This window comes from Scyliorhinus canicula, chromosome 5, assembly GCF_902713615.1.
Source record: "Scyliorhinus canicula chromosome 5, sScyCan1.1, whole genome shotgun sequence".
In the NCBI taxonomy this organism is placed as follows: domain Eukaryota; kingdom Metazoa; phylum Chordata; class Chondrichthyes; order Carcharhiniformes; family Scyliorhinidae; genus Scyliorhinus; species Scyliorhinus canicula.
Genome location: NC_052150.1, coordinates 72,864,762 through 72,889,453, shown reverse-complemented (window position 1 = coordinate 72,889,453; position 24,692 = coordinate 72,864,762). Strand labels below are relative to the sequence as shown.

At 45.4% G+C, this 24,692-nt stretch overlaps 1 protein-coding gene across 1 annotated transcript in view; it reads left to right on the top strand.

Annotated features, from left to right (window-relative positions):
- Positions 1 to 24,692, top strand: part of dnah5 (dynein, axonemal, heavy chain 5) — a 458,053-nt gene that overhangs the window by 302,010 nt on the left and 131,351 nt on the right. Inside the window, exons 53-57 of the mRNA XM_038797206.1 lie at positions 2,226 to 2,356; positions 2,980 to 3,133; positions 13,334 to 13,601; positions 17,464 to 17,695; positions 22,824 to 22,938. Coding sequence (XP_038653134.1) covers positions 2,226 to 2,356; positions 2,980 to 3,133; positions 13,334 to 13,601; positions 17,464 to 17,695; positions 22,824 to 22,938 — 900 coding nt within the window. The remainder of the gene's footprint in view (positions 1 to 2,225; positions 2,357 to 2,979; positions 3,134 to 13,333; positions 13,602 to 17,463; positions 17,696 to 22,823; positions 22,939 to 24,692) is intronic.

The window sequence follows — 24,692 nt, the reverse complement described above, 5'->3', positions numbered from 1 at the left end:
TTTTTTTTAAAATTTAGAGTGCCCAATTCATTTTTTCCAATTAAGGGACAATTTAGCGTGGCCAATCCACCTACAATGCACATCTTTAGATTGTGGAGACGAAACCCACGCAAACATGGGGAGAATATGCAAACTCCACACGGACAGTGACCCAGAGCAGAATCGAACCTGGGATCTCAGCGCCGTGAGGCAACAGTGCTAACCATTGCATCACCGTGCTGCCCCATTCATGTATTTTTTATGCAATATGCAGTGTGTTATGTTATGTAGCCCATGTCTTCAACTTACATTTTGTATCATCATTTGTCACTGTCGCATCCAATTTTGAGGGAGAAAAATAACATTTATTTGTCCTTTTAATTTAGCTTTCTGTGTTATCATCTAATGATGAAGTATCTTGTACACTGGAGAGACTAAACGCAGTTCGGATGACTGTTTTGCTGAACACCTTCATTCCATCCATGCACAAACATGAACCAGAACTCTGGTTGTTTTGCATTTTAATTCTCCATCCCGCTCCCACTTTGACTTTATAGTCCACAATCTCATACTTGATTCCCATGATGTTCAAGGAACAGCACCACACCTTACAATAGACACTTTACAGACTTCTGGTCTCAACAGTTAAATCCCCTAAAAGTGATGTTGGGCTTGGATCCTCTCATCATCTTACCCTTTTCTGAGCTTCACCAGGGTGATTTTGAAGGCATTCGGGGGAACGTTCATGCAGTTGGGAGAACCAACCTGCAACAACAGCAGCAGCCAAACTGATTGCTGAGGATGTCTGGTCGCTTAACCAGCAGTCCTTAAAGGGGCCCCTGGAGGGTGTCAATGAAAGGATTTTGCTCATTTTTCCTTGCCTCAGTGTGGAACCAAGTGTACTAAATTTGCTTCCCCTGCCCCAATGGCAGTGCTGAGAAAACTGCCAACCCACATTAACACCCCTTCCTCCAAGATATAACTGTTGGAATTTTCCAGGACCCCAACTGGCGAGCTGTATCTGGATATCTAATTGGCCTCCACAGATCTTTAGTATTGTATAGGTGTGTTCCGAGACCCAATTTGTGGCAAGCTTCATACCATTTTTCAGTGCAAAACCAATTTCCCAGGTTAAAATGCTCAAATTTTTATTGGTATCAAAGCCAGACCATTGAATGTGATATAAATGTTTAAATCCTTTGAGCACTTCAAATATTATGTTTTTATTTTTTAATGCCACTTGTATAATAAAACAAACTAAACTACTGCTTTAATATTTTTGATTAAAGCGGTGAGCATGTTTGCTCAAAATTTCTTTGTGATAATCAACAGGAGGAAATGCTATCACAGCAAATTTGAGCACATTATGTTAATTATTCAAATCAAAAGGCAGAGGTATGAATTGATTTGATGTTGATGAATACAGATCACTGTCATGTTTCCAGTTTCCAATCTTGGCTCAGTGGTAATATTTTAACTCTGAGCCAATGGGGTGTGAGGTCAAGCCCCATTCCAAAGACTTAAGTGCATAGTCTTGGCTGATGTTTCCGTGCAGTACTGAGAGTGTGCTGTAATATCAGAGGTTAAAGGATCCAAAACTCTTGTCTCCGGTGGATGTAAAAGACCTCTTAGCGCTATTGAAATGAAGACAGGGAAATACTCCCAATGTTCTGAACAGCATTTATCCCCCAGACAACATAACTAAATCAGACGATCAGATCATTCATTTCATTTCTGTTTAGGGCATCTTTCTCCATGCTAATTGGATGCTGTTTTCCCTTCATTGGCTCTGAAACACTTTGGGACATCATAATGCTATGAAAGGCTATATGTAAATGCAAAGATACTGATAGTGCGGAGCACCAGGAATCGCCCATGCTGACCTAAGCACTAGTTTTCTGAGCCTTGTTCGTGCGTATAGAATTTAAGAAACGTACGGGATGGAAGGAGGCCGTTCAGCCCGTTATGCCTGTGCTGGCTTTTTGAAAGATCTATCCCATTTAGACCCACATTCCTGTTTTGTCTCCATAACTCTGAAAATTAGTCCCCTTTAAGTGCATACCCTTTTGAAAGTCCCTTTGAAATGTGCTGTCGCCACCCTTTCAAGGTACTGTGTTCCAGACCTTAACCTTCTGAGACAGAAAGTAAAGCTCACAAAATTTGCCTTTCTGTGTCCAGGATAATTGTATTGTGGCTGAACTAATTCAGAAAATTAACATGATGTGAATTATTTATCCTATCACTAGATTTCCCGTATTATTCGCACACCTCGTGGGAATGCATTGATCGTTGGTGTAGGTGGGTCAGGCAAGCAAAGTTTGACTAAACTAGCATCCTTCATTGCTGGATACAAGACATTCCAAATCACACTAACAAGGTAAGCACAAGCATTTCTCATTATTCTGAGAACATTTGTTTGGATATTTACACCTGAAGGAGACAAAATCTGTCATGAAGCACGAATGACGAGTGAGGACAAAATATTTTTGAACATAAGTAGACTTTAATACTCAAACAGCTTTGTAATCTGTTCTGATTTTCCTGTCTTAAAACTGCAAAGTGAGTGTATTGTGGACTTGGATAGAGCATTGTCCTTTTCGTTTTGTGAGTTATAATTAATGGTGGTTTTTAACTCACTTCACCAAGTGCGAATGCAAGCTGAATGGAACTTTAAAAATAAGTGGTAATTTTGTCAAATTTGTTTTCAAATTAAAAATGTTAATATCTATGTAATTTTAACAAATATCATTACTCTGCAGAACAAAGCTGCATGCAGAAAAATACTTTCCACTGTACCTTGGTACACGTGACAATAAACAAATCCAATCCAATATATTAAGCTGAAATATTTTAGCCCTGAAAAGAGGAAGATACAATGATATTTATAATCCTGTTGTGCATTTTTTGATGATTGAGGATTATTTTAGCTAAATGCTTAGGTCTTTCAGAATGCAGTTTGCCTTTCAAAGAAACTAATTGTTTCCTTCAACCTTCTCTCAGATCGTACAACAGCTCCAACTTGATGGAAGATTTGAAGGTTTTATACAAAACCGCTGGTCATCAAGGCAAGGGAACTACCTTTATCTTTACAGATAATGAAATCAAAGATGAATCTTTTCTTGAATACATGAACAATGTTTTATCATCTGGAGAGGTAAGTTAATCGACCATTAGCAGATAAAGGAGTAAAGACCGTACACAGTACTTTAATATCATAAAGTTTGATATGGGTGGGATTTTCCGGTCTACCACCGGGATCATCCAGTCCCGGTGCGAGTCAGTTGACTTTTGGATGGGCCATTGCAGCCCCTGCAGCGGGTCCTGCCACAGCAGGGCCAGTGAATCCCACCCTTAGCTTCCGTAATATTGCTCTTTAGTACCTAATCTACATATAATTCATTAATGTTGCAAGTCTAGCGAAGTTTGCCGATGATACGAAGTTAGGTGGTCAGGCAGGTAGTGCTGAGGAAGTGGGGAGGCTGCAGAAGGATCTAGACAGTTTGGGAGAGTGGTGCAGGAAATGGCTGATGCAATTCAACGTGAGAAAATGTGAGGTCTTGCACTTTGGAAAAAAGAATCCAAGCATAGACTACTTTCTAAACGGTGAGAAAATTCATAATGCCAAAGTACAAAGGGATCTGGGAGTGCTAGTCGAGGATTCCCTAAAGGTAAACATGCAGGTTGAATCCGTGATTAAGAAAGCGAATGCTATGTTGTCATTTATCTCAAGAGGGTTGGAATATAAGAGCAGCGATGTGCTACTGAGCCTTTATAAGGCTCTGGTTAGGCCCCATTTGGAGTACTGTGTCCAGTTTTGGGCCCCACATCTCAAGAAGGACATATTGGCACTGGAGCATGTCCAGCGGAGATTCACACGGATGATCCCTGGAATGGCGGGTCTAACATATGATGAACGGCTGAGGATCCTGGGTTTGTATTCATTGGAGTTTAGAATGTTAAGGGGAGATCTAATAGAAACTTACAAGATAATACATGGCTTAGAAAGGGTGGACGCAAAGAAACTGTTTCCGTTAGGCGAGGAGACGAGGACCCGTGGGCACACCCTTAGAATTAGAGGGGGTAAATTCAGAACAGAAATGCGGAGACATTTCTTCAGCCAGAGAGTGGTGGGCCTGTGGAATTCATTGCCGCGGAGTGCAGTGGAGGCCGGGGCGCTAAATGGCTTCAAGGCAGAGATAGATAAATTCTTGATGTCGCGAGAAATAAAGGGCTACGGGGAGAATGCTGGTAGGTGGAGTTGAAATGCCCATCAGCCATGATTGAATGGCGGAGTGGACTCGATGGGCCGAATGGCCTTACTTCCACTCCTATGTCTTATGGTCTTATTGTCTAAGTCAAAACATCTCATTTCAAAACTGGTACATGAGTTAATATGGTATAATGTGTAACATCACAAAGGCATTCTTTGTACACAGGTGTGTCTGTAACAAAATTAAATTGAGATTCTGCTGCTCTTTTTTACACAATGGGACAGATAATTTGATTCCAGTTTTTTTGCACAGGGACTGCGACTGTTGAGAAGATGGCTGCCCCTGCCTTCAAATGTATTAACTTTCATAGGTCAACTTATTTCCATGTTTTAGTGGGAATCCCAGTTCATCATTTTTGATGTGTGAAATATGCAGGGGGTGATTAGCTGCTGGTCCAAATCCCATTATGGCCGCTAAATCTGGTAAAATGCCAAAATTGGGATTTGTGCCGATGGAAATCCAAACGTGATCTCCCTGGGTCCTTGCTGCTGAAGTAATCAGGATCACACCCAGAAAGGGAAAAAACTTGATTTGAATCCATGAACAAGATTACAGTCAGATGTTCTGGCCTCACTGAATCTCCTGACAACCAGCAGGATGTCACGCGGATGCCAGCTACTAATGGTCTTGAAAACCTTGGACAAAGCACCATGGACTCGGAGAGGGGGGAAGAAGGTGGGTACCGTTCTGCACTATGTGCCATGATGCACAAGGGGAAAGAACCCGCTGTCGGACACCATGTGCTGTGAAGACTCCGGCTGAACAAAGCGACAGTGCAGTACCTCTGCCACGTCCTTGCGGGCTTGGCACCACATGGAGGAGGAGGACACTGGCTCCTGGTGGCCATGAAGCTCATGGCAGCCCTGATTTTTTACACAACCAAGTTACTCCAGGCCACCAGCGCCTATTTGAGTGACATCTCTCAATTGTCAGCACACATGTGCATCGGGGAGGTGGTGGGTGCTCCTGAGCTTCTGACTATATCCACTTTGCCCTTGACCAGGTCCAGCAAGATTCCCAGGTGTCAGGATTCCATGTCATTGCTAAGATGCCTAAACTCAGAGTGCCATCGACAGATCGCATGTCACGTTGAGAGGACCATGACATTAGAGGGTGCCCTTCATCAACTGTAAGGGGTTCCACCCTTTGAATGTGCAACACATTCGTGACCACCATCTTTATGTATGTGCACCCCAGGAAGTGTGCATGATAACTATATGCTGGGGCAATCGTAGATTTTCGGGGCCTTCAAGGACCACCCCAGTCTGGTGAGATGGCTCATGGAGGACAAGAGCTAGCCATTGAGGTCAAGGCTGATGAAGCCAGTGTGGAGGCCCAAGACTGAGGCATTGTCCCATTATAATTAGGCTCATACTGCCACCAGTTATCGAGTGGTGAATAAGGCTAGCTAAGATGCAATTCCGCTGCCTGAAATGCTCTGGCAATGCTCTTCAGTGCAGCTCCCAGAGGATCTCCCGCATTCTTGTGCCCTCCACAACCTTGCGCAGTAGTGTTGCAACATTCTGAAGGAGCAATGTGCTGCTTCTGTTGATGAGAAGGACCAGGAGGAGTGGGGGACAAGCCTGAGGGAGGACCTGGAGGATGGAGGACTGGTGGCAGGCCGCTAGGGTGCAACAGGCAAGGAGGATCAGTAGGCCCTCATAGTCTCCAGAATCACGAATTAGGCAGCTTGTGTCCGGCAACTCCACAACCCTTTAGGCCCTTACTGACGGTGTCTGACTTCACCCATCTCCACTTAGTGCTTGTACAACCTCTTAACCTTGCATGGCCTTACTGCTACATCTAGGTGTAACCCGCAAATGCACATCAGAAGTGGATGTGGCCTGTTGCCTTCCTCTCCCTGTGACCTGTAATGCCCTTGGTGGGCGTCCTCTGGAGGGTCTCGACCTGGAGGGACCTAGCTGACTTTCAGATGTCATTGGTGTTGTAGCATCACCTACTCTGCCCATAGCCCCTGAGATGCACTCGTGTCAGGAAGGGTTTTCAGAAGGGCTGGGAACTGCCAGAGTCTCCTTGGTGGAATTCCCTGGCATGAGCCCCAGCACTTACTCCTCCCTTGGCGTGCTTGTGGGCTCCTGGCCTACTCCATGGGACGGTGGGACAGCTGGAGTGAGAACCAGAAGCCTCTGCGTCACCTGGCCCTGCCAGTCCTGGAGGCCCGACATTGTCAGTACCAAGGTGTCGAAGCCCTTAGCAATGGTGTTCTGAGTCTGCACCCAGCTCTGGAGCCCCTCGGCATTGGCCCTCAGTGCCTGGACCCTGCCCTCGAGCCCCTCAGCCATAGTCCTCATACACTGCTCCATGCTGTGAGCTGTACCGCTCGTGTCTCTGACGTCCTGCTCCAAGCTCTCCACTGCAGTCACCACCCTTGCAGTGTTGGGCTGGGTGCCACGCTATGCTGGCAACATCTCCTGTGACTGAAGGCGCTGGGACTCCTGCAATCAGGTTTGTAGTTGCAGGAATGTAATTGACAACCCATCCTGGGTTTACTGGCTCTGCCTTTTCATGTCCAGCAGCTCTAGAAAGAACTTGTCCAGAGGCAGGGCATCTGGCTAGGAGACAGCTGTGACCTGGGATGCAGCAGGCCTCTGACCACCCGAACCATGAGACCTTCCTGTCTCCACCTGATGTGCATCAGCAGCTGTGTGGTGCTGAGCAGAAAATGACCTAGAAGCCTGTCTGCTAAGATCACCCACCAAGGTGTGTGTGTTTCTGTGATGGTGATGGTGTGGGTGATAGCTCTGAAAAGACTCCCAGCATCACTGACCCAGAAGAACGAAGGTGGACCCCCTGAGGAAGAAGATAGATTTCTTGGAATAATCTGAGGCTGGAAGATGGGCCTTGGGTCTTCTCCAAGACACTGAATCTGGAACATCCACCTGCAGATAATCCCCCCCCCCCACCCCTACTGTGATCTAGGATTGCTGGCAGCCTCCATCCCGAACTCCGGGGGTAGCCCCAGGCATTGTTCAGATAAGTCCTGATATCTGCACGCCACATAGTTCCAGACTGCACGTCATGTTTTCCCGCTGGTGTTGCGGAGCATTGGCCGTGCAGGCTCAGGTCTTTATCTGCATTCCATTAGCAGGATGCAAATCAGTTTCACGCTGGCCTCCAGCGGGTTTCCCAATTCCGAATGGCAGGCAAACGCGGAAGACCCTGCATGGAATTCATGCTGGCGTAAAACTGATTTTTTGGGCCTGCCGCCAAATTCTCTCCCCCGTGCCTGTTGTTGAATCTGCCAGCAGGAACATGGGAAATTACACCCACTGTCTTTCCAATGAGATGTTTCATTGAAGCCTTGTCTGTCTGAATCAAAAATAGAAAAATGCTGAAGACTCAGCAGTCAGGCACTCATAGACAGACAGATGAATAACATCTCCGATGTGAATGTCAGACTATTTCATCATCGACTGTCTGCTCACAGGCTGTAAAACATTCCATTGGCACTATTCCCAAGTGCAACAGGTGAGCTTTCTTGGTGTCCTGGCCAAAGCTCTCTGCAAATTCAGTGTTCAAAGATATCTGGCAAATGCAGGAAGACACCAAAGCCCCTCCAATACAATTCCAGAGGATTTTTCGACACTTCGCGTTGGAAAATTTTACAACAGTCAATCAAAAGCATCCTTTTTGCAACAGAAAATCAAAAGCATCCTGTTCCTGGGAAAGGAGGCATTTATTGTGCCAATATGTACCAGGCACAAGTTCGGAGTGTGATGAATCACTCTCCACTTGCCTGGATGAGTGCAGCTCCAACAACACTCCGGAAGCTGGACACCATCTAGGACAAAGCAGTTCACTTGATTGGCCTCCCATCCATAAACATTCACTCCCTCCACCACCGGCAAACAGTGGCAGCCGTGTTTTTCATGTACAAGATACAGTGCAGCAACTCACCAAGCCTCCTTAGACAGCACTTTTCAAACTCACAACTGCTGCCATCTAGAAGATCAAGGTAGCAGAGACATGGGAACGCCATCACCTGGAAGTTCCCCTCCAAGCCACTTGCCACTCTGACTTGGAAACATATCACTGTTCCTTCACTGTCGCTCCATCAAAATCTTGGAAGTTCCTCCCTAATAGCCCTGTGGGTGTACCTACTATGTGGAATGCAATGGTTCAAGAAGGCAGCTCACCACCAACGTTGCATGAGTATCTAGGGATGGACAATAAGTGATGGAGATGATGGGGAGAGGTCACGACATTCAAAGGACGATGTCAGCGACACTCCAACAGATCCATTGCCAATTGGAAGAGTCCCAGAGGCTATGAGCGCAGGAGATGTCGCCAGTAATGCGTGACACCAAGGCCAGCACTGCTAGGATGGTGACTGCAGTGAAGAGCCTGGTGCACAACATTGGCACTATTAATGAAGGTGTCCAAGGTGTCACACAGTCGGTGATGGCCATGGCTAAGGGTCTCGACAAAATGACCGACTCGCTGGGGGATGTTACCCAGTACCAGGCTGACGTTGATGAGGTGCTGGGGGACATGTCCCACTCTCAGATGGAATGGCCAAGGCGCTGCTGAGCTTGTCCCAGTCGTAGATAGGCATTGCCGAGGCGCTGCAGAACAGGGCCCAGTCACTGAGGAGCATCACTGCGAGCATCAACACGATGGTGCAGACATCGGGGAGTGTCACCAGAGCTGGCAGAGCCAGAGGATGCAGGGGCAGCCGGGGCTCAAATCAGCTGCCCCTCCATCCCAAGTTGAAACACAAGGCCCTATGGGTACCGACCAGGAGGAGAGGGTGCTGGTTGCCAACTTCGACCCATCCCATGGAGTGGCGACGTAGGATACCAGATCCCAGAGTTCCACCTGTCTGAACATAGAACATGCAGTGCAGAAGGAGGCCATTCAGCCCATCAAGTCTGCACCAATCCACTTTAACCCTCACTTCTACCCTATCCTTGTAACCCAATAACCCCTCCTAACCTTTTTGTTCACTAAGGGCAATTTTATCGTGGCCAATCCACCAAACCTGCACGTCTTTTGACTGTGGGAGGAAACCGGAGCACCCGGAGGAAAGCCACGCAGACACGGGGAGAACGTGCAGACTCTGCACAGACAGTGACCCAGCGGGGAATTGAACCTGGGATCCTGGCGCTGTGAAACCACAGTGCTATCCACTTGTGCTACCGTGCTGCCCTACCGTCTGCTGAGGCCACGTCTCACAGTCAGCACCTGGAACAGGGCGGCACTGCTGTCCATATGCCACCGAAACGTGCGCCGGGGACTCCGACTCCAGAGCCCCAGAGGACGGCTGCCAGGTGCATCGAAGTCCACGGGACGAGTAAGCAGCTGGCTGCCTCCACCTCTGATGGGCATCCTGGGAACACACCTAGATGTAGCGGTAGAGCTAGGAAAGCAAAGCACATTGAGGAACACTGAGACCAATGGCAGAGGGAGGTAGGTAAGGGTTAGGGGGTGGGGGAGGGGGCGGCACCATCAGGAGTGTGGGAAATTGTAAAACACATTAAACGCCCTTGTACACAACCAGTATGTCGCCTCTATCACTTTCTTCCACAATGCTGGCCAACCTCAAAACACTTGGCCCATCTCTCCAGGCATCCACCCCCGGGCACACCGAATGAAGCTGATGGGTGTGAACGAGCACTCAGTAGACAGCAGGTGTCAGACTGTGGCGCTCAGCTCTCTGCGGATACCGATCACCCCTCCCTGCCCTCGACAGTGATCCGCAGATTGTGCAAACACAGTCCTAGCACTCTGGAGTGATGTAGCACAGACCCTGGGAGGGTGAGGAGGGGTTTTCCGGTAGCGATGACAAACCAGGCCACGTCCACGTCCTATGTGAATCGGGTGAGTATGAGGGAGTTCCTGGCCCTCCAGACTTTCCGGACTGCTGCTGCTGTCCGGCTGGTACTCCGGTTTCTCGCTGGGGGTGTCCTCCAGCTCCTGCTGGTCCGGCGTTGCGTCATCAGCCTTGTTTCTCTGCCTCCTCCTCCTCTTCCTCGGAGGTTGCTCCATGATCCTCATCCCGAACATCCATCTCGTCGCCCCGCTGCTGTGCCAGTTTGTGGAGGACACAGCAGACTACCACAAAGCGGGCGACCCTCTGGGGGTTGTACTGGAGCGGTCGAGACATCGGAACCAAATCTTGAGGAGTCCGATGCTCAATCACAGCCCGGGTGGCCTCATAGGCCTCATTGTCCAAAGATGTGCGGGTTAGGTGGATTGGCCATGCTAAATTGCCCGTAGTGTCCTAATAAAAGTAAGGTTAAGGGGGGGGGGGGGTTGTTGGGTTACGGGTATAGGGTGGATATGTGGGTTTGAGTAGGGTGATCATGGCTCGGCACAACATTGAGGGCCGAAGGGCCTGTTCTGTGCTGTACTGTTCTATGTTCTATGTTCTATTGTACCAGGAAGCGTGCACACATGTGCATGATCTTCCTGTGGTGATAACACACAAGCTATATGTTCAGGGAGTGGAACCCCTTCCTGTTAACGTAGGGCACTTCCAGATGGCCCAGTGAGTGCAGGGTAACATGCGTGCAATCCACTACCTCCTGGACCTTGGGCATCCCGGCGAAGGTGGAGAATCCTGCTGCCCAGGCATCCTGTTGGGCTTGGTCCATGTCAAAGTTGATATAGTTTTCTGCCCAGGCAAACAGGGCACCCATGACCAGCTGGGTGCTGTTGTGGGCTGTGGCCTCTGAGATGCCACGCAGGTCCCCACTCGAGCCCTGGAAGGATCCTGAGGTGTAAACATTCAGTGCTGCGGTGACCTTGATGGTCACACGGAGTGGGTGTCCTCCTCCTCAATGTGGTACCAAGCAAGCACAGCACAGATACCGCACTGTCTCCTTGTTGAGGCAGAGCCTCCTACGGCATACGCTGTTCATCATCTGTTCGAATGACTAGCGACGCCTGTAAACCCTGGGCCATTGCAGGACTCCCCCTCTGGGTCCCTCCCTGGCTTGCTGGACGGCCGTGTCCTCGGGGTGTGGGTGGATGCCACGAGCACCTGCTGACGTTGCTGCTGCTGCCGTCTCCGGCATTTGGCCGCCCAGCTTAGCAGCAGTACGTTCTGCTGGGTCCAAAATCCCTGCTGTAGCATTCAATATCTGTAAAGAATTGGGAACCTGACTGACAAACAGCGGTGGCTCCCACCCTGGGTGCCTTCATTTCCCCATTGATCCTGCCCGCAAGCCCAGAACACCCTGTCCACGCAGTCCCTCACTGGACCCCAAACTCTGTACCCTGGGCACCTGCTCATAATGTCACTGGTCCTTGCACTAGTTCCCTCCCCATTTAATTCACCCACCCTCCATCTGTGGACATGTCCACCCGCAGCTGTGTCCCAACCCTGGGGGGTGTTCGATGTTGCCTGCTCTGTGTGTGGTGTTGCCTCCCACACAGTGTGCAGGCATCGAGGTGCGATCGGAAAGCTGGACAATGACCTCCACAAGCTACATGGCCATCCAACCCATGGGAATGCATTTGGGTTGTGTGAAGTGATCACTTAACCATGATTGCCAACTCCCTATTAGCAATAGCCTTCAGCTGCACGGCCAGAGACCTCAGCAGTCAGCGGGGGTTATGGGTGGTCGGTGGAGCAGATGGGCACCAACAAGGATTGCACCCGGAATGGATGCACACGATCCAAAGGTTGGCATGGTGGTGCCATGCGTGGCTGCACCCCGGTTGCACCCCCTGCGCCTCCCTCCCCCTCCCATGTAGGCCCCCCTGCAGAGGGTCCCTCACCCCCAGCCTGGTTCCCCACCTCCAGCCGAGTGTCCCCACTCCCCACCGAGCACTGGGATGGAAAGCACAGCGCCCCCGGGTCTCTTTATCTGTGAGCAAAGATGGCCGCTCACCTCCTCCGCTCCCCTCAGAAGCCTTTCTGCTAGGTTCACGTTTTTAAAAAGGAGCAATAATCGGCTCCAGCTTGACCACTTGCTGGGGAGACCGATGAATCACGGGAGGCCATTGGATAAGGGGTGGCTCCTTGGTTTCTTGCCATGCCACGGGTGAGATCCCGATTTTGCCTACAGGAGTGAGCCGGTTGCATCGCAAACACTTTGGCACTTGGCACGGTTCTTGTTTTCTGCCTTTCCTGGTATTTACCGAGTTTGCTTCGCCCGAGTGAGAGTGCAGCAAGCCGGAGAATCGCGCCCTATGTTCTCCGGCCAGAGCTGAAGAACCCCCCCACCCGCCCCCCCCCACATCGCATCCTAGCACCCCCCCACCCCACCCCGGCTGTCCACACAGCGCAATTCGGTCCCTCTAAATTCAGAAATCATCGCCGAGACGCCTTAAGTAAAGAGACCCACCACAGAGACATCCTAAATAAAGAGACCCTTCCGAGACCCCCTAAATAAGGAACCCTCGACGGTGAACCCCTAAGTACCCTAAATAAGGAGACTCACCCACAGCCGCCCCCAGGTGAGTGTTAAAGCAGTAATTGTTTTCACTGCCTCTGTCTCGACTGCTCTCTAGCTTCCATACAGCGTCTCTGTTCTGTGGGACTTCCTGGCAGGGGTCTCTCTTCTGCAGGATTCCCGGCAGGGGTAGCTCCTCGCGGGGATTTTCTGGGGAGTCTGTGGGAGGGTTTCCTTATTTAGATGGTCTCTGGGGGGGTTCTCTTTATTTAGGGGCCACCGTTAGAGGATCTCTTTATTCAGGAGGTCTCTCTAGGGGTTCCTTACTTGGGATGTCAGGGGAGGGGGGAGATTTCCTTATTTAGGGGGTCTCTGTGAGGATTTCATTATTTAAAGGGGTTTCTGGGGAGGGACTCTTTATTTGGGGATCTCTGGGAGGGTTCTTTATTTAGGTGGTCTCTTTATTTAGGAGGTCTCTGGGGGGCTGTTGGGATGTCTGATGGGGGTAGGGTGGGCAGGTATTGCATTGTGGGTCTTAATGACCAATTTGCATCCTCCCGCTAGCGCAGGGCACGAACCTCGATCCTGCCACCAGCTGGGGGCGGACCATGGGGTAGGGTGGGCAGGCGTTGCATTGTGGTGGGGAGGGTCGCCCTCTTATTTTCATATTAATATCTGCTGTTATTGTGTTAATATGTTTTATTTGTTGTTTTGATTTAGGTCTCTAATCTGTTTGCTCGAGATGAATTGGATGAGATTACTGGTGACCTTGTACCTGTAATGAAGAAGGAATATCCACGCAGGCCACCAACGGGTGAAAACCTGTATGATTACTTTATGAGTAGAGTTCGTCAGAACCTTCACGTCGTGCTTTGTTTTTCACCAGTGGGAGAGAAATTCCGAAATCGAGCGCTGAAGTTTCCAGCGCTCATTTCTGGCTGCACAATGGACTGGTTCAGCCGTTGGCCCAAAGATGCTCTCATTGCTGGTGAGTCTGCGCCCAGTGCAACAGATCTACAAAGTTTATATTTTGCCAGAATTCTATTTGGTTAAAATTTAAGAAGATTATTCCAGGTAACTAGTGAGTAATGTAGAATAGGAAAGGACATTTTCTGATGATAAGGTTTTAAAATCCACAGAACCCTATAGTGCAGAAGGAGGCTGATGTGTTATCTGTGTTGGTCTAACGTCAACTGCAACTGGATGCAGTAAAACGAGAAACAGGCTTCCGACACAGGAGATGGTCCAACACTGTTTTATTGAACCTGTTGATTGCTGTACATAATCTGCTGTGGGTTAACACTCTATTAATCTAATTGATAACCTCCTACTGGCTTGGCCAGACTAGCTCTCTATCACATGGTGATGATGTTCATTGGCCTGTGCACTCGACTATCTCCCTAGCCGTGTCCTGTGAAAGAGGGAGAGCCTTAATGCCATGTGGGCTTCATAGTGGTGGTGTCCTGTCTGGTGATTGGTTGTTCTGTGTTGTGTGTGTTCATTGGTTATCCTGTGTGTCAATCACTGCCTGTCTGCATCTCATGATATACATGAGTGGATATTATGACAGAGTCCATTCAACTCTCGAGCCTGCACTGACCCTCCGAAAGAGCACTCTACCTTGGGCCCACTCCCCTGCCTGATCCCCGTAACCCCCGTAATTGATCATGGCCAATCCACCTAACCTCCCATATCTTTAGACGATGGGCGGAAACCGGAATAGCCTGAGGAAATCCACGCACACTACAAGGAGAACGTGAAAACCCCACGCAGACAGTCACCCAAGGCTGGAATTGAGCCTGGGTCCCTGGCGCTGTGAGGCAGCAGTGCCAGCCATTTTGTCACCGTGCCATGCTAGTATGAATATTGGAGGTGATTCATTTACTTTGAAGCTGACTTTAAATGTGCTAATGCCTCCCATAAATGAATACAAGTAGACATTTGCACTATGATCTCAACAACGTTTAAAATAATTCATTTTTTCAGATGTACACTTTTTCTCCTCACTATGTGCTGCTTCAACTATCATTACCATCATTATGTGTGCTCTGCATGAAGGCAGGTGCTTCACTCATGTATTTCTACATATTTCTATCCTTTGCCAGTCATTTTATTTGCCAATAACATTTGCCAAATTTCACGGCATCCAGCATTGAGATTCTCTTCCTTGCTCTCCATCTTTTCCTTGAAATCTTCCCTCAACAATGTATTTTCCAAGCCCCTTTCCTTTTACAATGTAGCCTAGACAGGCTCTGTCTGTTCCGAATTATGTTAAGCACATTTCTTTGTTTGTTCATCCTCCACAGCATTTGGTCCTCTTTTTGTTCAACTGATCTTCTCCAAAATACATTTCAAAGATGCTTAGCAAGTTGGTCTTCTCTTCCATAGGACATGATGTGTTGGGTACTCTGGATCTGTGGAGACTGCGTTTACCTTAGCAGTAACATAGACAGGCTACCAACACTTGTAATAGTACAACACTATTTTATTAAGCTAAGAACTGTTGAACATACTTGCACTGTGGTTCGACACTATGTTAGATTAACTGAAGACCTATGCCTATCCTGACCAGTCTAAACTGTTAGCACATGGTGAAGGTTTGTGCTATTAGCTGCGAGCTCTGTCCGTCTCAGAGGCTGCACCCCGAATCAGCGGGAAAACTAGTGCCGTCTGGCTTTATAGTGAGCGTGCCCTAACTGGTGATTGGCTGCTGTGTTGTGTGTGTTGATTGGTCTTGCAGTGTGTCAGTCAGTGTGTGTCTCTGCACCATCATATACTGATGGGTATATTATGACAGGACCCAAGTCTTGCATCCATGCAAAACAGCACTCCAAATCAAGTTCTTTACACCTCACTTCATGAGTTGATTCAGTTTCCAGGTCAGCCACCGTCTCTCCTTCCCAAACATGGTCTTTTCCATTGCTTTATTTGTTCTTATTTCTGTGTCCCTTCCTCCATCTGCAGATATTATGCTTTCTAAATATTGCACCCGTTTTAGTTCTTTGCCTCCTAAGGATATGTGAATATTTCTGGGTGACTTTGAGATTTGCATCGTTTTGTTCATTTTCAATTAGAAGTTCATTTCTGTTGATACTAGTCTATTGACTGTTCTTGACTGCCTTCTGTGCTTGCTGCAACTGTTTCATCAACTGCTTCATCATCTGCAAATCTGATTGATGCTATCATTCATTACCCCCTTCCCAACCCCCAAACCCCAATCTTATCACCAGATTCTTTCTTCAGATATTCCTTGAATCATTACAGCTACATAAACATCGAAAAGGACTGGTGAGAGACAACACCCTTGTCGGACACCTCTTCCAATTACACATGGTCTGACTCCCTGTTGGTTGTTCTCGCTGTTGCTGTTTGGGGATGGTTTAGCTCACTGAGCTAAATCGCTGGCTTTTAAAGCAGACCAAGCAGGCCAGCAGCACGGTTCGATTCCCGTACCAGCCTCCCAGGACAGGTGCCGGAATGTGGCGACTAGGGGCTTTTCACAGTAACTTCATTGAAGCCTACTCGTGACAATAAGCGATTTTCATTTCATTTTTCATTCATGTCCAGATTTCCTGTGAGTCATCTATCCCTCCAGTCCACCCCAGTGTCTTTCAGCACTGCCAATCCAATCAAATGCTGCTGCAATGTAAAATGGTTACAGAGCAACCTTGTGCTTTATCATTAGCTCAGTCTGTACACTCATGCCATATTTCAATGCTGCTTTTATACAGTTGCATCTTGGGCACTGGCCCAGTACTATCAAACAAGGTAATTATGAGAGATTTACTTTTGGGAAATTATTATCTTATTATTCCGTTTAATATCAAAATGTCACTTTGTTTTTCCACTACTGGATTAAAAATCTGTCAATTATAAAGTAAAAGGAACTACTAAATAACAAACAAAAAGAGTTTTGAAGTAAAAATTCAAAGTTTTCTAGCGATGAATGCCCTTGTCCCCCAAAAAGATGCAGCACAAACCTTATATAAAAATATAGAGAACATTTGAATTTATCCTGGAGACCTTCATATACTTTACCATGTTTTCCATCTAAAACAAGCGACATATGCTCATAGCTTAAGTTTCAACCTTTTGCAATTCCTGGTTTTCATTGTCATAAGCTAATAATATGGGTTAATCTTGAATTATCATCTTCTTAGACGTTGATTTTTTAAAAATGTTGTTGGTCAGCTTTTGCTAAGTTGGCATACGTGGTGATCAACAATAAAATTTCCACTGGTACAGTGCAGATAGGTATTCTCAATCATTAAAATAGACATTGGCATGTATGGGATGCCAGTGATTGGCATCCCATACATGCGTACCTAAATAGCAATACATAAATAGCAATACGTACATATATATTGATGCGCTAACAATTGCACGCAGAAACACGAAACGGTACAAAAGAGGCTTTATTACCGTGAGATGTTATTCCCTCAAATGGAGCTGTAAAATGGCAGCTCAGGAGACCTCATGGATATTTATACTGCTCCCTGTGGGCGGAGCTAGCCGGCAGGGGCTTACCGACAAACTATGCAGGGGCTTACCGATAAACCTGTAATAGCAGGTACTATTGTACATCCCCTAATAGAGGCACAGACATATATATACAGTGGTATTACCACACATATATAAATACATGCACACTTAAATAGCAATATTACTTAAAGCAAAACTGGAAAATAGGTGGCTGTTTAAATTTCTCTAGTGTAGAAAGGACCAATTCTGCACCTCTTTTACAGTATAAAATGGATACAATTTAAGAAATAGATTGTCTTATTTAATCTTTGACATATACCAGGAGATTTGTGTTCTAATAAATTGGAACTTTTATTGCTTTTTCACAGTATCTGACCATTTTTTATCTCAATTTGGAATTGACTGCACCATTGAGATCAAAAGAGAAGTGGTTCAGTGCATGGGATCCTTCCAAGATGGAGTGGCTGAGAAATGTGTGGACTATTTCCAAAGATATCGTCGATCGACCCACGTGACACCAAAATCCTATCTCTCATTCATTCAGGGATATAAAGCAATCTACAAGGAAAAACATTCTGAGGTTCAAACTTTGGCTAATAGGTAGGAATTTAGTGCATTTAAATCTCTTCACAGGTAGGAATTAATTTGTACTGTAAGATATCCCTGTTTGAACTGGCCTTCACACCTGAGCTTCCTTTTGGTGCATCATTTGTCCCTTAATTGCCAGGGGTTAGCTGCAGAAACTCAACTGGTTCCACCACCCCACCCTTGACCTTTATTGCTGCAAGTTCCTTTTCTTCAGGTAATTATCCAACTCTCTTTTCAAAGCCCCAACAGTATCTACCTTTCCCACCGCACCGTCAGGTAGTGCATTCCAGATCCTAAGCACTCACTTTGTAAAAGAACATTTTCCTCATGTCACCTTTGGTCCATTTGTCAATCACCCTAAATCAGTGTCTTCTGTCTGCCTTCCACAAATGGGAACAGATAAGGCTGTATTTTGATCAAGCAAATGGGTAACGGGAGTTGGGAATTTTTCCGATGCCACAATCCCGCCTCAGTCCTGGAGGAACCCGATCACCCTATCTTTTGTTCTGGGGAGAAAGCCATGAGCTGGAGACTGCCCGACCCCTTCTGGATGCAGGCCCAAGGCAGTAACAGAGCCCATCAGATGTCAAGGCCAGAATATTAGAAGGCCCGCCTCTGTTTACTGGAACATCAGATCCCCAAACCCCTTCATATCTCTCATGCCCCCAATGCATCTTCAGTGTCCCCATGTATCTCAAGCTATATCAGCATTGTTAAGAGGGCTGAGTTCATCAGGCATTCTTGTAGCTCAATTAGCATTCATAATGAGGCCAGCAGTCAACTAATAATAATAATCTTTATTGTCACAAGTAGGCTTACATTAACACTGCAATGAAGTTACTGTGAAAAGCCCCTCGTCGTCACACTCAGGCACCTGTTCGGGTACACAGAGGAAGAATTCAGAATATCTAATTCACTTAACAGCACATCTTTCGTCACTTGTGGGAGGACACCGGAGCACCCGGAGGACACTGTACCAACAGAAGCAGTTTGAACAGATGGTTAGACATCTGTTTTTTCCAGATGGCCTCATTGTGAATGCTTAGTTCAGCTCCAATGTTGGTTAATGGGCTCAATTCAGCAGGGATTGTTTACACAGTTTGCAGGGGAATGATAGCTTTGTTTGATTGACATCTTTCTTACTTTGTGTAAGGAAGTGGGAAATATTGGTCTGTTTCGTGTTTCTTGTTTCATGTCCGTCCTACTGGCTGGTTTCAAAATCTCAGACTTTTGGTTTTGAACTGACCCCCCCCCATTCCTCGCGACTCCTCTGAGGTTCCACAAACACTTAACAAAAGGTGCCCGACTTCCCCAAAAATTGGGAGGTGGTTTGAAATGGCTATCTTTGCAATGATGTCAGCAAGGCCTGTGGGGTCTCGATCTGCACCCTCATCTAGCTTTGGCAAAAATTGCTGGAAACTGTAACGGGGAAGTGGTGGCGTAGTGGTATTCTCATTGGACTAGAAAACTAGGGACCCAGGTTCAAATCCCACCACTGCAGAATTTAAATTCAATAAAAATTTGGAATTAAAAATCTAAAGAAGACCATGAAACCATTATTGATTGTTGTAAACTCACCTGGTTCACTAATGACCTTTGGGGAAGGAAATCTGCCATCATTACCTGGTCTGGCCTACATGTGACTCCAGACCCACAGCAATGCTGTTGACTCTTAACTGCACCCCCCTCAAGGGATGGACAATAAATGCTGGCACAGCCAGCGAAGCCAACATCCCATGAACAAATAAAAAAAAACGTTGCTGGCAAGTCTGATAAGTGACACTTTGCCAAGCACCTTTTCAAATTTCATATACACTCCATCAACCATATTACCCAAATCAATCATCTCTGTCGCCTTATCAAAAAGTTTAATCAGGTTAGTTTCTTTTGACAACTCCTTGTTGGCCTTCCTTAACATATATTCACATGTGGCCATGTGATTGTTAATTTTGCCTTGGAATATCATCTCTGAAAGCTTTCCCGTTACCAAGGTTGAACTGACTGGTCTGTATTTGCTAGCTTTACCTCCTTTCACCCGTTTCTGGAATAACTGTTTTTTTGTTGATGGTGCACATAGATGACAATCCACCAGCTGTTGATCTTCCGTGCAAATATTTTCTTGGCTCCATTTATGTCATAGCTGTACTCATTGCAGACACCACAGAATCACATATTTGTTACAGCACAGAAGGAGGCCATTCTGCCTGTTGTGTTTCCTCTGGCGCTCCAAAGGAACACTTCACCTTGTTCCAATCCCCTGCCTTCTCTCTAAAACCCTGCACATTCTTGCCTTTCAGTTAACAGTCTAATTCCCTTTAGAATGCCTCATTTGAACCTGCCTCCACACAGTCAGAGTGCATTTCAGCGCCCAATACTTGTGTGTTAAAGTTTTTCCTCATATCGATTTTGCTTCTTTTGCCAATTACTTTAAATCTGTGCCCTGTCATTCTCAGTCCTTTTACAAGTGGGAACAATTTCTCCCTTTCTACTCTATCCAGACCGCTCATTAATTTGAATGCTTCCATCAGATCTCCTCTCAGCCTTCTTTTCTCCAATGAGAATAATCCCAACTTCTCCGATCCATCTTCATAGCTAAAGGTCCTCTTCTTTGGAATGGTTCACATGTATCTTTTCTGCACTATCCTTCCAATACCTTCACATCTTCACTGAAGTGTGGCACCAGTACTGGTTGCAATACTTCAGCTGAGGCCAAAATAGTGGAAGTTCAACATAAACACCTTGCTTTTGTGCTCCATGAAGGGGATGTCCAGAGATGAGACCTCTTAAAACTCAATAGCTAGGATAACACTAGAATAGTTCTACATAAGTTGGTTTATTAACGATTAAGATTAATCATAGAAAGTATACCCAGTAATCATTATTAACTATTAAATCTGTATTTTAGGACATAGCAGTGCTAATCATTTAAACTCTAGCTACAAGCAGTGGCCACAATGCATGATGGGATTTAAGCTAGCTAATGTGCCCATGTTTTTGAGACGAAAGGGATTGTGAGGTCAGCAGATTACATAGTCGATTTCGTAAACATTTTTTATCAGTCGCCCCAATATCCTGTTTCAAACAATCCATGGAGTAAAGGGGAAACCAGCTTTGGCATCCTGCCCCTGGATGAACAACGAAGTGGACAGGAACTGACTGCGATACAAGGTTAGCAACGTCCGAAAAACAAGTTTAGAATGGACACAGGATCCTGGTAAACAACATGTGACAGGATGGGGTTAAATCATGAGCTGATCATAAGTCATCATTTTGTTTAAAGTCATTTTACGAGATAATATAGAAGCGACAGCTCCATGGATTGGATCAATCCAACTGGGGGTGGGCTATTGGTTTTTGGAAAATCCTATAATTAATGTGTTTTTGTCAGTGTTAGGCAGATTGATCTTGGCATTTATTCAGATCTATCTCTCGTGTACACGAAACCAAGCTTGGGATAATAAAGCCATGTTAACCAGATTATTGTGTCTGTAGCTCTCTGTTTATTAGGCTAAGCCATGAAGGAAGAACCGCACGTAAAGGATGGCTGTATACTCGGGCCTTGGAAACACTCCAACACTCCATACCCCTATTAATAAAGCCTAGACTACCTATATGATTTATTAACCACTATGCTGCCACCTTCAATGACTTATGCACATGCACACTCGGGTCCGTCTGCTCTTTAGAGTTCCACTCTTTATTTTATCTTTTCTCTCCATGTTCTTCCTACAAAAACCTCACATTTCTCTGCATTGAAATTCATCTGCAACTTGTCTGCCCATTCCACTAACTTGTATCGTTTTGAAGGTGTACGTTATCCTCCTCACAGTTCACAATGCTTTCAAGTTTTGTATCATCCGCAAATTTTGAAATTGTGCGCTATACACTGAGTTCTAGGTCATTAATTAATATCAAGAAGACCGATGGTCCCAACCCTCCCTGACAATTGGGGAGCTGCACTCCAAACCCCCTTCCAGCTCAAAAAACATCCATTAACCACTGTTCTGTTTCCTGCCAATTATGTATCCACATCATACTTTCCCTTTTATTCCATGAGCTCTAGTTTTACTCACAAGTCTGTTCTGTTGCACGTATCAAATGTTTTTTTAGAAGTCCTTGTACACCAGATCAACAGCATTGCCCTCATCAAACCTCTTTGTGATCTCTTCAAAAAACTCAAGCAAGTTAGTTTTTTAAAAATAGATTTCGAGCGCCCAATTCATTTTTTCCAATTAAGGGACAATTTAGCATGGCCAAACCACCTACTCTGCACATCTTTGGGTTGTGGGGGTGAAACCCACGGAAACACAGGGAGAATGTGTAAACTCCACACGGACAGTGATCCAGAGCCGGGATCGAACCTGGGACCTTGGCGCCCTGAGACAGCAGTGCTAACCACTGTGCCACTGAGCTGCCCTCCAGCAAGTTAGTTAATCACGACTTCCTGTAACAAATCTGTGCCGGCTTTCCTTAATTAATCTATGTTTGTCCATGTGGCTTTGAATTTTGCCCTGAATTATTATTTTAGAGATTTCCCCACCATTGACGTTAGCCTGATTGACCCAAGTTGCTGGACTTTTCTTCAACAAGGATGCAATTTTGCAATTCTCCTGTCTTCTGTAAACACCCGTGAGTCTAACAAAGACTGGAAAATTATGACCATGCTGTAAAATTATCACTTTCCTCCGTATCCGTGGATGCCATATTTATTGAATAACACAGCTATCCCGTGCCTCCATGCATGAATCCCTGTTTTGATCTCTAACCAGCCCTGCTCTTCCTTTTACCACTCTGGATATTTATATACATACCCAAAATACTACTACATCTTATTCTACTTGTTTCATCCTAAACTTATAGACCGTCCTATTGTTAAATTATTGTTCTGAAAAACATCTAAGTGGTTAAAATCTGCATATGCATTTGTGGGCTATTCAACAATGTTATTCACAAAATAACAATTTGTAGACAGTATTCCTAAAGTACATAAATCTCTAAGTTACATGGAGTAACTCATAAAAAGCAGTGCATAATTAATTCAAAACTAGCATTGAAATTTATTCATCTTATTTCATAAAGTATTAAAGCAAAATGCTTTGCTAAACCACTTATTAAATAGTGATTTATTTATTTTCTACAGAATGAATACTGGTCTAGAAAAATTGAAGGAGGCCTCTGATTCAGTGGCTGCACTAAATAAAGAACTGGAGGTGAAAGAGAGAGAACTACAAGTAGCTAATGAAAAAGCTGATATGGTATGTGCTTGTCAGAAGGTGAAATTCTTAGAATTGCCACCACTATTATGCCTTTATTTCATTGTGGACATAGCTTTGAAGATTTGCATCAACAATTACCTACAGCATCACATGCCCCCCAGGTAAAATAATTAAACTTACTGTAGATCAGGGCAGCACAGTGGCGCGTGGTTAGCACTGCGGCCTCATGGCGCCAAGGTCCCAGGTTTGATCCCAGCTCTGGGTCACTGTCCGTGTGGAGTTTGCACATTCTCCCTGTGTTTGCGTGGGTTTCGCCCCCATAACCCGAAAATGTGCAAGCTAGGTGGATTGGTCATGTTAAATTGCCCCTTAAATGGAAAAAATCAATTGAGTACTCTAAATTTTTTTTTAAATGACTGTAGATCGTGGTGTATAAGTCGACTTGATGTATAAGGCAACTCACTTTTTTGAGCACCGAAATGGATGTTTAGGCCTCCACTTGGCAAATAAGTGGCATATAAGTTGATTGCCCCTTTTTCTGCTGATATATTTTCTCGGTTTACTGAATCGTATCAGATTTGAAAGCATCATATTTTGAATAGAGTGCAATATGAATACAAATTGAATCACACCATGGGGAAACATCACTCACTTTATAGTTGAACAAAGAAAAAAAGATAATTTACAACTTTAAAATAAATCATTAATTGAAACCACGTTGAAAATTGACAATAACATATATGTTAAATGTTTCCTCCTGGTTAACATTTTTCTTACCAGTTTATGAGAACTGAAAAACTATTAAGTGAACAAACCCAGTGTGCTTTGTAACACATTAGGTATGGGGTTCATTGTGACCTGCAGGAATTTTGTTATTCGCTGAAACTCGGGGCAGGGACACAGCTGGACAGTTAAAGCACCTTAAAGGTGATTAGAATTGGGTTTCAGTGTATATCTAAAAAGAGTCTTGGAGTTGTGTTAATAAATGAACAGTTTGTATATTAACAGAGCATGCACAATTTCAAGTGATTTGCCAACGAGAATGTGAGTTTTCATGGAGTAACATATGCATAATTTGGCCAATCAGATCAGCAATTTCCACTGTTGTTTCTATACTGGTAGATCATAAAAACGAAGGAGGAAAAAGATTAAATTTTTGCAATTGAATTTGCTATATGTTCGCTACGTCTCTTGTTTCCTTTGCTGGGTCCAGTTCGACTAACGGAAAGTGATTTATTTTAGTTTCTTTCAGCACAAATGTCTATTGTGAGGCAGTAGATCAAACTATATTTATCAGATAAATCAGTGAAAATATTCTTCTTCCCCAAATGGAGTAGTTTCACTTTGCCACTTTCCACATAAATGGTGTACAGCTTTTCAGTGCCTGGGAATGGAGATAAATCTGAGTATTTTTGCTGGTTGGCATTTTATGCTCTGTATAAGCTGACCAACATTTCTGGAGGATTTTTCAAAGCTTTCGAAAGTTGACTTCTCACCATGATCTACGATAGCATGGCCAAATCGTGAGGGCACAACTTGGTGTAAAGTATTCAGGATAGGGATACATTTATGGAATATCATTCCCCGAACTCTCCATTGAAGTGTTCAGAAAGTTCAGTAAAAGAATCATTAGCTAGAAAGTACAGAGGTCACCTGCTCTTGTAGAAACTTCAAAATGCTGTAAAATGGGGGGATATTGCAAACCCTTTTTAAAAAACGAATTCAAGGGCACGATTCAGTGGACTGTAGTTAAAGTCGGCTGAATGGCGCATTTAGCGGAGTATTTGTTGTTG